The sequence below is a fragment of the Octodon degus genome, unplaced genomic scaffold (assembly GCF_000260255.1).
Source record: "Octodon degus isolate 3935 unplaced genomic scaffold, OctDeg1.0 scaffold00145, whole genome shotgun sequence".
In the NCBI taxonomy this organism is placed as follows: Eukaryota; Metazoa; Chordata; class Mammalia; order Rodentia; family Octodontidae; genus Octodon; species Octodon degus.
The window spans coordinates 4,338,340-4,352,264 of NW_004524721.1; the positions used below are offsets into that span (position 1 = coordinate 4,338,340).

At 35.7% G+C, this 13,925-nt stretch overlaps 1 protein-coding gene across 1 annotated transcript in view; it reads right to left on the bottom strand.

Annotated features, from left to right (window-relative positions):
- Positions 1–13,925, bottom strand: part of Myo3a (myosin IIIA) — a 180,483-nt gene that overhangs the window by 74,906 nt on the left and 91,652 nt on the right. The window contains 4 exon segments of the mRNA XM_004641883.1: positions 1,362–1,564; positions 10,319–10,402; positions 10,513–10,617; positions 11,993–12,109. Of these exon segments, the coding sequence (XP_004641940.1) occupies positions 1,362–1,564; positions 10,319–10,402; positions 10,513–10,617; positions 11,993–12,109 (509 nt within the window).

Sequence of the window (13,925 nt, forward strand, 5' to 3'; positions counted from 1 at the left end):
AACTGAGAATTGAACTCAGGCCCTTGCACTTACCAGGCACCACTTATTCTAATGAGCCATCTCTTAATGAATCCTGAAGCCATATTTCAAAGCTGCCTAACAATGCTTTCTTACATACATTTCTTTGAAGGCCAAATGGTAACTATCCACACTGGGTTTTGTGTGCAAGAACTGTAATCCAGGCAATCTGTATTCATGATTTTGTTCATTTTGTGCTTGGGATTGAACCTACAGCCTTGTGGATGCTATGCACATACTTTACACTCTGCCCCATATGCATTATTTACTCATAAATCAAATGTTAGCAAATTTAAATGTATTTGTATTAAATACTAACATTAACATATAACAATAGTTGTGAATTTAACATGCAATGTTTCTATGATAAAGTACAGCATGAATGGCATGAAAACAACATGAGAAATGGAAGATTATAATTTATCATGCTTTCTCAAAATTACCACTAGGGTACAAATCAAATGTATAGCTAGTTTTCTCATCAGAATAACAAAAGATGTTTTGAAGTCATTATATAGAAGAGGAAAATTGTCACTCGCCTCAAACTACCTGTTAATCCAGTGTTGACTCTACTGGTGCATGTGCCTGATTAGATTACTGGGTGTGACCTGGAGGAGGGTGTCTCCCCACTAGCCCTTCTTTTCTCTCTGTATCTACGTCCTGACCACCATGATGTGCATGGCTCTCCCCCACTGTATGTTCACCTGTCATCCTGTCTCTACCTTGAAGCCGGTCAACTATGGAGCATAACTGTGAGCCAAAATCCAGCACTCCCTCAAGTTGTGGGGGTCAGGTACTCTGCCTCAGGAGTGAGGTGCAGGAGACACTACCAAAAGGAATTTAATCTCCTGTCAAATCAATATAGAATATCTTGGCATCTTAAATCAGTTGGTAATACAACAGAGCCCACTTCTGAATCTTCCACTTGGTCCCTTCCTTGTAAACACACGAAGAATGGAATCCAAAGGACTGTTTATATACAGCATGATTTAAAAGAGAAACAGACTTAGTTATTTCTAATTAAATTTCGCATTGATTTCATGTGGAGAAATAACATCCTATTTCAGGGCTTGTTCTTATTTTCTCTCTTAGAACTTCTGTGATAAGCTTTGTTTGTTTTTTGGTCTGGCAGCATCATTTTGGGTTATTTATTCATTTCATTGCTGAATAAAACACGTGAGAATAAGACAATCCTCAGGGGCCTCTTTGCTTCTAATGCTAAGTGCCAAACCTGAACTAAGTGATTGATAAAATTGTGTTAAATGAGAAAGACCTCTTCCTACTAAGAAGCATTGTCTCTGCTGATGCTTCCCAGTAAACGGGATACTGGAACATGAACTTACGCAGCTTGGTGGATAACTCGGGATTTTTCCAGAAGATACTCAGAGATTTGTGCACCCACTACAGCTCCAGAAGAGGTAAATTTCATTTCTAAGTATTTTCCAAATCGGCTGGAATTGTCATTTATAATAGTGCAGGCATTACCAAATGCTTCTACCAAATTGTTCACTTGTAAAATCTTCTCTTGTAAGGTTCTGTTATTAGCCTAGGAAGATGATGTCAAGATATTTAAAAAGCATAAAAATATTCATAAAAAGATCTCACTTCTTTATAAGCACTTTACATAGACACAGACCCTAGAATATCTTCTCAATAGATTACCAGATGTTACAGTCTCGGCTGTGTTTCCCCACCCATCTGTGTATTCACTTGTTTAATTCTTTAAAAAAAAAAAGGCAAAAAGTTACTCTATATTTTCTTTTCAAATACAGTTCTGGTTAGGTCATGATTTATAGACAAAAATTATAAACAATCTGTACCTTCTGGAATACACCTCTCGCTGTTCTTATTCCCACTTGCCCAAACTGGCCCCACCCAAACCTCCCCAAAGCCTGAACCGTTTCCCTTGCTTTCACCGCAGCTGCTAACCCTGAAACTAAGAGTAAGATGCTTTGTGGATTCTAAGTGGTGGACAGTGAATTGTGAACTGTAAGAGCAGTCCAGAATGTAGTGGGGAGAGGGCAACCCCAACTAAGGCCAGCAGTCCAGCTGGCTGTCTCTGTTTTTTTCTTACTCCATCTCTTAAGCTTTGGCTCTCAAACAAGTATTATGTTTTATTTTTCTTCTTTATCACTTTACCTAAAACCTCACCAGGGAGAAATTTATTTGGACTAACAGCAATCCACTTTTAAAAAGATATGTCCACCTTTCTACCACTTTAGAGGTTTGAGAAGGTACCAGTCACTTCCATCTTGGCAGAAATTAGCACAAGATTATGGCCAGTGCTACACCTTAATACCTTGTTGAAGTCATCTGTGTCAATTAGACATTTTGTAGCATGAGGAAGTGGAGTAGAACCAATTTCTCAGAACTAGACTACACCAGAATTTGAAGGGACTGAAGGAGCAGTCAGCCTGAAGTTTTAAGGCTGGGTGAGGATTTTTGGGAGTATTCTAAAAGAGTCAAGAAGGGGTTTAAAAAGGACAGCATTGAATATCAGTACAGATTTAGCTGTTTAAAAAATGTTCTGTGCTGCAGTGGAGTTCTGTTCTGCCATAAAGAAGGACAAACTTGAAGCATCTGTAAATAAATGGATGCCTCTTGAGGCCAAAATGTTAAGTGAAAGAAATCAGACACACAAGTTTAAATATTGCAGTTTCTCTTACATGAGAAACCTCAAATATAAAGAGCAAAATGAAAGATAAATAATAAAAATAGTAAAGAGATCCTTTTCAAGTGTGAAGGGGGGGGGCCTCCCGGTTAGCTCAGTTGTTTAAATGCCTGCTCACGCAAACACAGTCAGGTGCAGGATACCCTGGTTCAATCTCTAGCTTCACCTGCCTTACCACACCTGCCCTTCAGGTAGCCTGAGCCACCAAAACAAACAAACAATCCTTCAAGTGGAAGGAGAACAAGAGGTGGAGAGGAGAGGGAAGGAATGAAAATTTTTTTTAAAGAATCAAAGAAAAAATGGAAATAGAGCATTTCCAAGTGGGAAGGGGATCAAGAGTTGGAGGGAGCAAGGAGGGATGGGAGAGGAAGGGATCAAAGCATTAGGATGTGTTACCTACATGCACAAACTCCTCACAATAAATGTAATCACTGCATACTGCAAACTTGTACTAACACAAATACATTAATAAAATATACAAGTAACATACATTTTGATAAAATTTGTATTAAAAATGGTTTGTACTGATTTTGAAGTGATGCAAAAGGTAGAATAATATCATTAACCTGTATTAAATATCCAGGGTTGGAGGTACACATATACCAAAGTTAAGTTCTACCAAACACCCCAGTTTTGCATAGGGTAAATCTTCCATCAAGGAGATATGTAAAAGCAAGATAAGACCTGATAAGGGAAGGGTTCTCTCTATGTGGATACACAATTAAATTACATTTTAAGATTTAGGTCAAGATGAAGAGATTAGATCTACAAGTTTGCTGACATCTACAAGACAATAGACACACATTTAATTCATTATCCATGGGAATCTCTATCTGCCCACAAATCAAGACAGGGTGGCAGAGCCTTCGCCTATGGCCCTCGAGATTAACTCAGGTGCTCAGCCACTGTACCCACAGTGGTAGGCAGAGCTTCCCTAGCCCCTGCCTGTGTGTCATCTTACTTCACTGTGCTAAATCTACTCTATTGTATCCTAGACATAGTCTAGGGGGCTGACAGGCAAAGACATGGAGAGGGACTAAGATCAGATCCCCGAGGTGGCCGCTTCTTTCTGATCCTTACCAGCTCTTTCAGTCACAAGGACAATAGGTCCTGAGAGCAGAGGTTATTAGCATACTGAACAGAGTACATGTTTACTCCATACCTACATCCCTCATAAAAAATATTAAACTAGTCGACTGCTTTTCAACAGAACATTAAATTCTTTCTACTTATCATTTTCAATACAAATTAGGCTCAACTAAGAGTCGATTTGCACTGTGCAAACTTCTCTTTTTATAGAGAGATTAGATCTCACCTGTACCCTATGGTATTCAAAATATAAAATTTGTATAGTCACAGTGTTGGTACAATTTTTGCCATGGCTCTAATTATAACTATGTAGATCATAATACAATTTTCATAAGATTTAATTGTATATAATTACTTCATATTTAAGTTGCTAGCTTAATGAGAAAATATAATTGTCTTATCTCATTTTAGGGGCTTTAGTGGAAAATCAAAGACTCTTCAACATCTTCTAAAAAATTAATGTATAATTTATATATAGATTCATTTCTCATAGTGTACAGCTGAAAGTTTTTATTGACATATACTATTAATACATACAACCATTTAGTCTCCAGTATAATTTTTTTCACCCTGTAAAATTATCTTTTGATCTTCTATAGTTATCTCTCCCTCTGCTTCCAGCACCTAATACTCACCTGTGTTCCACTGTATCCCATTGTATGTCATTGTATACAAGAATGGCATAGAAATTGAATTATATGGCACATAGTATTTTCAGTCTGACTTCTCTGATTTAGAGTAACATATCTGTGATTCATCTAATGGGATTCACTACTTGTATGAGTGTTTGTTCCTTTTCATTACTTAGTAATGTTGAGCTTTACGATGTACTACAGTTTGCTTATCTATTCTTTAATTTGGTTTTTCCCTCTTTCTGAAGCTTATCAATAAAAATCACTATAAATATTTGTCTACTAGTTTCTGTATCAACATGTGCATTTATTTCTTCTGAATAAACAGGAGTAGGACTCCTGGATCACATGGTGAATGTAGTTTAGCTTTAGAAAAAAAAATCACATTATTTTCTAAAGTGGTTGCACCATTTTTTTATTCTTACTTGTACCACATATGAGAGATCCAGCTGCATTCCATCCTAATGAGCACTTATCCTTGTAAGATCTTTAAAATAATTTTTAGCTAATATAACATGTGTTTAATAGTAGTTTTCATTTGAATTTCCCAAATGCCTACTGTTGTTTAACAATTTTCTATTTATTTGTCATTTATACATCATCATATATCATTTATGTATCATTCGGTGAAGTGACTATTGACATCTTTCCTCTATTTTTTTATCTTTTGATTTCTTAATATTGAATTTTAAAAGTTTTTTTCATGTAGCCTAAATAACTAGGTACAACAGAATCAACAGAGAATAAATCTTAATTTGAGTAAAAATTCAATTTGTCCTTTTATGAATTATGCATTTTTATTATATCTGAGAATTTACTGGCTGACAACTCAAGATCAAAATAATGTTTTGTAAGGTTTTATAGCTTTAGATTTTACATGTAGGCTTATGATTCACTTTGAGTTAAATTTTTATCAGATATGATGTCTAAAGTTTATTGTGGGGAGAAGGGACACTAGGCACATGAAATTATTTCAATACTATTTGTTTAAAAGACTGCCATTCCTCACCAGTTGACCATGTGCCTTTCCTAAAAATAAGTAATATATGCAGGTTGTTTATTGTATTCCATTAATCTATATGTCATCCTTTATTATTTTTATTTTTATTTCTCCGCAGAAAATTGGAGGACTTTTTCTTAGCTAATCCAAGCTCCACAAACTCAACAACTCAATCTTTTTACCAGTATATCGATCATATAATTTAGTATTACTGAAGTTGTCACATGAAATATACAGACATCTTATATCTTTGACAAATGTTGCCAAAACTTCCAAGGGGGTTGATTAATTGACACTCCCACTAATGCATTCTATATCAGCATTCTAAATCATCAGAACAATATTTAAAAAACAATTATTTGTTTCAGATGGTATTTAAGTTTTAGCAAAATGAAACAGTTTTTCATATTTGTTTATTTTGTACTCTTGCAAAGTACTTCAGCTGTTTTTTATTAAGTTATATGGAATCTCATAAGTCAACATACCCACTTGCCTGGCAAGCACAGGGTCCTGAGTTCAATCCCTGGTATCAAAAAAAAAAAAAAATCAAGATACCCATGTGTTTTGGCTGTAATGTATGTCCAATATTTTTCCTAGCCTTTTTTTTTCTTATTGTGGTTAAATTTACATGACATCAAGCTTACTATTTAACTATTTTATGTGAAAATTCAGTGGCATTAAATTCATTCATAATATTGCCCAATTATCACTACCATTGCTAACCCTTTTTTTTATCATCCAAAGAATCTCCAGCAGAAATCAGCAGTACAACTATCCAGGCTATCCTGTGTTTATACATATAAATTTCTCTTTCCTTTCTTCCTTCTTTCTTTTCTCCTTTTCCTGATCCTGGTTGTTCCTTCCCTTTGAACAGCTTCTTTAAAGGAGCAGTTAATGCTTAATTTTTTTCTCTCTCTTTCATTTATATATACATGTATATATAAAATTATATATGTATTAAATATATAATTAATATATATATAATTAAGTATATATCAATAAATATATATATTTACCAATTTTGCATGCTTATATCTGGTAATCTGAACAACTAATTAAAGACAACAAAATGCAATATAACAACCATTATTGAATTTCTATCATTTTGTTTAGTGAAATTTAGTATCATTTCTGTTTTTTACTAGTTTTTTCAATTTACTTTAAAAAAATAACAATATAACAAATTTGCAATAAGCATGCTCCCCCAAACAAAAACCCTCAATAGGACTGCACAGTAGATCCCTATGCCTCCCTGCCCTAGGCCCCTGTTAATCTCTAATCATCCATATGTCTCTTTAGACTTGTATTTTTATATGCTCCATATGAATTAAATCAGGCATGTACTCTTACGTTTGGCTTTTTTTAAAAAAACTTTTTAGCATCTTCAAATTTTATTCAAGTTGTATTTATCTATTTTTTAAAAAATTTGAGTTGCATTAGAATTCTATTCCTTTTATGGCCAAATAATATTCCATTGTATATATATTCCATATTTTGTTCATTCATTCATCTGTCAATAAACAAGAGCTGTGCCCATTCTTTGGCCATTGTGGCTTAGGATGCTATGGATATTTACATACAAATATTTGTTTGGTACCCTGCTTTAGAACAGCTCTCTTATATGGTAATTATTAACTTTTTGAGCAGTACCTGTTTTGTACAATGACTACACTATTTTACACTACCATCAGTTTTGCACGAGGGATTTGCCTTCTTCCCACCCTTGCTGACATCTGCTGTTCTCTGTTGTGCTGTCATTGTGTGCTTGTTTGTAACCATCAGAGTGGATGTGAAATTGCATGGAATTCTGTGTCAGATCTGCCATTCCCAGATGACTAATAATGCTGAGCATCTTTCATGTGCTTCTTGCCCATTGTCCGTTCTTCGTTGTAAAAATGTCCATTCAAGTTCTTTCTCACTTTTTAATTGCACTGTTTCTTCTATGTTTTTGCATGTAGGAGTCTTAATATACATTCTGGATAGTAGCGCTTTGTTGGACATTTAATTTGTAAACATTGTTCCCATTATGTGTGTTGGCTTTTCATTCTGTTGCTAGTCTTTTGATGCACAAAAGTTTTCCACTTTGACTAAATCCAATTTATTCTTGTTATTGACTATATTTCTTATGTTGTGTTTAAGAAACCATTGTAAGTGTAATGTCATCAAGTTTTCTCCTTAATTTTCTTTTGATAGGTTTACAGTCTTAGCTCTTTAATCCATTTAAAATCCCTTCTATTTTGTGTGTATAGGCTTCCTCAGAGATGGTCTCTGTTAAATTCTGTTTATCAGATGAATGGCCACAAAGAAAGTGTCCTACTTAGGAACATTGCAGTTGTGAATTTTCACAGGTGTACTGTAAAGCAGACTCATTTTTGTAAGATTATAAATGAATCCAAATTACAAACATTGTCCCAGAACAGAACTCCTGAAATCAGAGGCTCACTGTATTTCCTATTTTCTGACCTTTTCATTATGGCCACTTTGGAAATCTTTTCTGTTTCACAGTCCACTAATTAGGTTGAAAGGCTTGTTGAGGGCTCAGGCCTTCTGTGGGCGACCTGCCATGTGACTTTCATTAAGTGTGCAGTGCACGTTGTGCCGGGTCACTGTTTTGTCTGGCCCCATCATCTCTGCGGTCAGCCAAGGAGAACAGCCTCTCCTTTGCCAGCATTGCCTTCTGTTGATAGAAGTGTCCAGCATGTGCCCAGCTCTGGAGAGCTAATTCCAGTCAGTTTCAGCACAATGAAATCATGGCAGGACCAACCTCAAGAGCTCTGTTTTGCAAGGCAGTGTCTGGTCTTGCATTTTCGAAGTCATTCATCTTTATATGTATATTCCTTTATGGTTTTAAATTTAGTGTCTTAACAAAGAAAGCTGCACACACACTGAAATTACTAAAAGCAAATAAAAACTAACTAAAAACCAATATTATGCATATTTATCTTAAATAACATTGTATGATTTTGGTTTTTATATCTTAAGAAGTTTTCCTACTTTGTGTTTTCTCTCTTAGTGTGAGAGATGTAATCTATCCCTCCCATGGGCTGTCTCTGCATTTTCTCTTCATTTTTCACCTCATTGCATAGGAGACAAGTGACTGACAAAGAGTTCTAACCAGTGTTCAAAACCAAGGTGGAGTGTTATACCTTTGGACACACCTGGCAGGAGGTATCCTGCGACATTTGTTATTCTGAAGACATTTTGGTTGTCACTCTGGTGGCAGAAGCTGCTGAAAGGCAGTCTCTTTGAAAGACTGGTGCTGCCATACTGTCCCTTTTTTGTGAAGATCTTGATGGGAGATCCATGTGCAGCTTTGCCAACAGCAGTGTTTGCCTAGGGAGCACTTCATGGTCCTTCAGGCTGAGAGGATGACTTGCTGGCAGTGTATATGTACAGGATATGGTATGAGCAGTCCCTTGTAAGGTTTCAGTCCATAATCAGCTGGCTCCAAGGCAGGGGAGCATGGCACAGGGCAACAGCCCAGAGTGGCAGAAAAGAGCAAAAGTGGCAAGGGCACAGTGGGCATCCTTCAGTAGCTCGCTGCTTGACTACTGCCTTTTAGTACATCTGGAAGTCAGGGAGAGTTACTATTTTCCACCTTTGTTGCTTTCAAAATTCTATTTCTTTGCCTTTCTACATATCTTGTTGATTCAGTGTGTTAATTTCCACCAATAAACTTTCTGAGATTTTTATTACAATTACATTGAACCTACAAATCAATTTATGTGAGATTTTTTTTTAAACATTTATTTATTTATTTATTTATGTGTGTGTGTGTGTGTGTGTGTGTGTGTGTGTGTGGCCAGCTCAGCCCACCAGGGGGCAGGGCTGGCTGGCATGTGGTGCTGGGGGATAGAACCACAGTCCCTGTGCATTGCCAAGCTTGTTTCAAGTAGGTGCTTTAGACCACTGAGCCATCTCTCCAGCCCCTACAAATCAATTTATAAAAGAAAGACCTCAGTAACATTTAATGATTTAAGCCATACACATGTTATATACCTCCATTTAGTTCTTAGATTTCTTTTATGATTTTTATTTGTTTTTTAGGATACATATCATATATATGTATATATATGATTTAGGTGTACATATTTTATGCTTTTTGGTGCTATTGTAAATGGTACTTTTAAACTTCAATTTGTAATTAATTGGTCAATATATATATATATATATATATATATATATTACATAGGCAATTGATTTTTGGTATAATAACTATTTTAGTCTTCTAGAGACAAGAGGAGAGAAAATATAGAAAACATTCAACAGCTGTACTGGGCTAACAAGAAAATCATCTTTACAGACTTTCCTAATGTTGTCTCCCCAAAAGTCTCACTGGTTCAGAGATGCAGCTTTTCATAAGTGATTAGGTCACTGCAGAACTGTATCCGTCAGTATATAAGCCCACCGATGAGTTTGTAGCTGGCTAGGTTGTGAGTAGGCAGGCCCGGCTGAATGTTGGGCACTAGATATAGGACCTAGAAGAGTGTCTTCTTATCCCAAACTCCTTCCTTGTCTGTCTGCTTCCTGGCTGCCACGGAGTGAGCAGCTTCTTCCACCTGCCCTCCCACCATGCTGTTTGTAGGAGGAGTCAGCCAGCCATGGGCAGGCAGAACCCACCGATGTTGAGCCCAGAGCATCCTCTTCTTTATGTTATAGGTGTTGAGATTCTGTCGCAGCAACAGCGAAGCAGTTAATGTACCTAATAAGAATATAAAAACTGCAACATTTTCAAAACACAATATATGTTTTAATGTTATTTGTTATATTTTAGCTGAAAACATAATTATCTGTTATAATTTCCAAGCATTATTTAATGTGGGAACTAGTGAACAAGACAGAAAATTATCTGTTATATGAAGTTTTAAAATATAGCAATATTTTAGTACAGAGAAAAGTAAATTCTACCTTTCCGAGCACTGTTAGCTGCTGAACTAAAAGATGAGCACTTTCAGTCTTTCCAGCTCCACTTTCTCCAGAAATAACAATGCACTGCATAGGAAGAAAAGGAGACTGTGAGAAGACTTCAGTCTCACAGAGTTCACCTGGCACACCAGAAGCTAGAAGGGGAATTTCTGAGAGTGCAACAGGACTCGCCTTACCTGGTCTGAACTGTACGTGACCATAGACTGATAGCCTACGTCAGCCACTGCAAAAATGTGAGGAGGGTTGGCAGTTCTCTTTGCTCCAATATATAGTCTGGAATGCTTGAGGTTGAAAAGAATATGTCTTTTAGGCTTTTAAATTTTTTTCTCTTTTTATTTAAGATGTGGATTATTTACAGATATGGTTCTAATTTTAAAAGCAAAATATAAATAAAAATATCATTTCATGGCAACATAGTATCATTACATACACTGCACATACATACATATATACATGCACAAATTGTAACAAATTATGTAAAAGAAAAGTCTGACATAAAACAGCCTTGGAAGCCAGGCGTGGTGGGGCACACGTCTAATCCCAGCACTTGAGAGGCTGAGGCAGGGAGATTGCTGTGAGTTCGAGGCCAGCTTGAGCTACACAGTGAGTTCAAAGCCAGCCTAAAGTACACAGCAAGATACTGTTTCAAAAAAAACAAAAAAAAACCCAAAAACCCAGCCCATGCATATGGTATGATGTGAAAGAATATGACATCACTGGAAGTAGACTTAAAAGATTTTTGCATGTTATTTCCAAAGCAGAAATTAAAGCTTCAAAATACTATAACTTGATTAAATAAAAAATTTTATAAATACAACAATCAAGTATCATGCTGTAGACTACTCTTTGGATATAATGTCTAATGTGCAACCACTACTTTTTCCCTCATACTTCATTTAATCTGCATTGTCACACTTGGTTTGTATGCAGTCACACGGTATAGTAAGGCCCAAATGTATAAAAAAGCCCAACTTCTCTGGTCTATGTCACAGCTCATAAATTTATCATTATTCTTATAAATTTGAGAGTGGTAATGGGAAATAGCTATGTATTTTTCATGATTAAAATAACTATTAGGTACAATATTAATTAACTTCTATGCATATGTATAGAAAGAAAAGAATAGGTCCACTTAAAAATGAAAACAGTTTAGTTTAGTTCTATATTTAAACTATTAGGGTTGAATACCTGATAATTATATATCATATTCATAAAATACACACTGTGTGGTAATAATGAAGCCAATCAATATATTACAATGAACAGTTAAACTCCCAAATTTTACAACTACTAAGTATATATTTTGCATATAATTATATATTTGCATATATTATAGTTCTATTTTTGAATCTCAAATACCTGGTTCAGAGGGAGATACTAAACATACACTTTTAAAGCATCTGTTTAGTAAAATGCTATGTAGTATCAAGTTGTTGCTAGTAACTGGATATAATTAACATCCATTGGAGAAAGGAAGAACAGAAACCGCATCTAGATCGACTTCATCTATTTCTTTTATATTTATATTCTAACAGCAATTCTATAATTGTTGTTTTGAAAGTGCTAGATAAAATTTTTTTTGCATCCATTTACATCAATCATCTGGAAAATATAATTATTTGTACAAAGTAGGAGAGTACAAGGCATGATACATACCTTAGTGGAATACAGACCTAGACTCTGAAAAGGGTTAAGAGCAATGAGTATATCTCCCACATAGATATAGATTTGATCTTTGGAGTAACACTTCTCAAGCTGCCCCGAGACTGTATTCTGTAGAACAATAAAAATTTCTCTCTTCAAAATCATTGTGGGAAACTACAACTTAACAGGAACATAGTAATAAATAAAACACCTAGACTCTAGAACACAGGTTAGAAATAGGCATAGTATCAGTAAAAATGTAACATCAGACACGCAATTGACTGGTATTTTTCCTCTAGCTTTGAGAACCAAATGGGCATATCAGTATTAACTTCATTTTCCAAAGGAAATATTATGTTTACTATTATATGTTTTATGTTATATGCAATATACTTTATTGAATTCAAGGAAATAAGTAAATTAAGAGGATAAAATAGAGAAAGAGAATTGTGAAAGCGGAAGGAAAGATGCAGTGAGCATGGCTGTATTTTGAATTGAAGTCATTTAACAGCTTTATGGAATATTCTAGTTGTTTCCTCAGATGCTTGGTTGTGTAAGGCAGAGGGAAAAATTGGGAGAAGCAACTTTCATAGTTGATAAATGATAATCACATGAGTCAATTTAAAATACTATTATTTTATAAATTGTCATTTATAGAACATAACACATGACAGCAACAAGAAATCATATGGTTAAAAAGAAGTAAAAATACAAAATACACATAGTATAGAGAGAATAAGCCCAGCGTATCATATATTAAAAGAATTGATAACAATATCACTGGTGAAACCTTTATAATTCACATCATCACAAAATTCACTATATAAGAATTAGGGAAGGTATTTGATCTTAAGACATTTGATGTTCCTGAGAAATATTATTTTGAGAAAGTCTTGAGTTATTTATATTAAATTTCCCAAATGACTTTGTGTTAGATTTTTATTATTGGAACAAATACCTTCAATCTTTCAAGTAATAAAGAGAAGAGGTTTGTCCTGTGCAGTGGTGCAGATTGCGCTAGGGACTGTGGGGAGGCAGTGCGTGATGGTGGGAACATGTGGAGGACCGAGAGCTGCTCACTGTGGGTACAAGAGTGGAAACGCCCAGGTCCCACAGCCCCTAAGGACCTGCAGCCTCTATGGTCCCACCTCCCAATAGCACCACAGGCGGGAAGCCAATTGCTTAGCACCTGGAGCTGTGGTGAACATTCTGGATCCAGAAACTGCAGAAGATCACTTCTGGTCAGCATGCATCTCTTGCTTTGTTGTATTTTTCAGCAAAATGTTTAGGCATGTTAATAAAATATTAAATAAACAAAAGTTTATTAACTAAGTAGAAGCCCTAAACTTTACTGAAAAAAGGGCCACTTACTTCTCAAATGATCTGATTATCTGGAATAAGGTGTGGATGAGGGAAAGAGATGCCAAGATTACAGCTTCGTGGCATAGAATTTTACCTTCACAAAAAAGATTTCTCAAGTATTTCTAAAGTAATTGGAATAAACTGTCTCAAGCAGAATTCAGTGCTCTAAAAATATGAGCATGTCACCTACAGTTCACTCCTTTGGGCTTTGTGGTCCTATGGAGGGACCCAGGGCCTGGTAACAGAAACGTTCTCATGCTATCATGGTGGATTCTGGGTTCTGCCACTGAAAGTAGGGGAGAAGAGGGAGGATGCCGGCTGGTGGTTTAGAAGGCAGATTTAGACACAGCAAGTCATACGTTTGAGACTTTTGGAAGTAACTGAAGAGAAAAAAGATCTACAACTCAACAACTCATGCTAGGGGCTTGCACACCTTTGCCAGCTGAGCATTAAAAAATTGGCATGAAGCTAGAAAGATCTGGAAATTTGAGTTTTATTATTAAAACTGGAGATAGATGAGCTAATCAGAAAGTTGAGGGGAAAAAGGAGACAGCTGTCATTCAAAGACTCCTTTGGAGAGTCA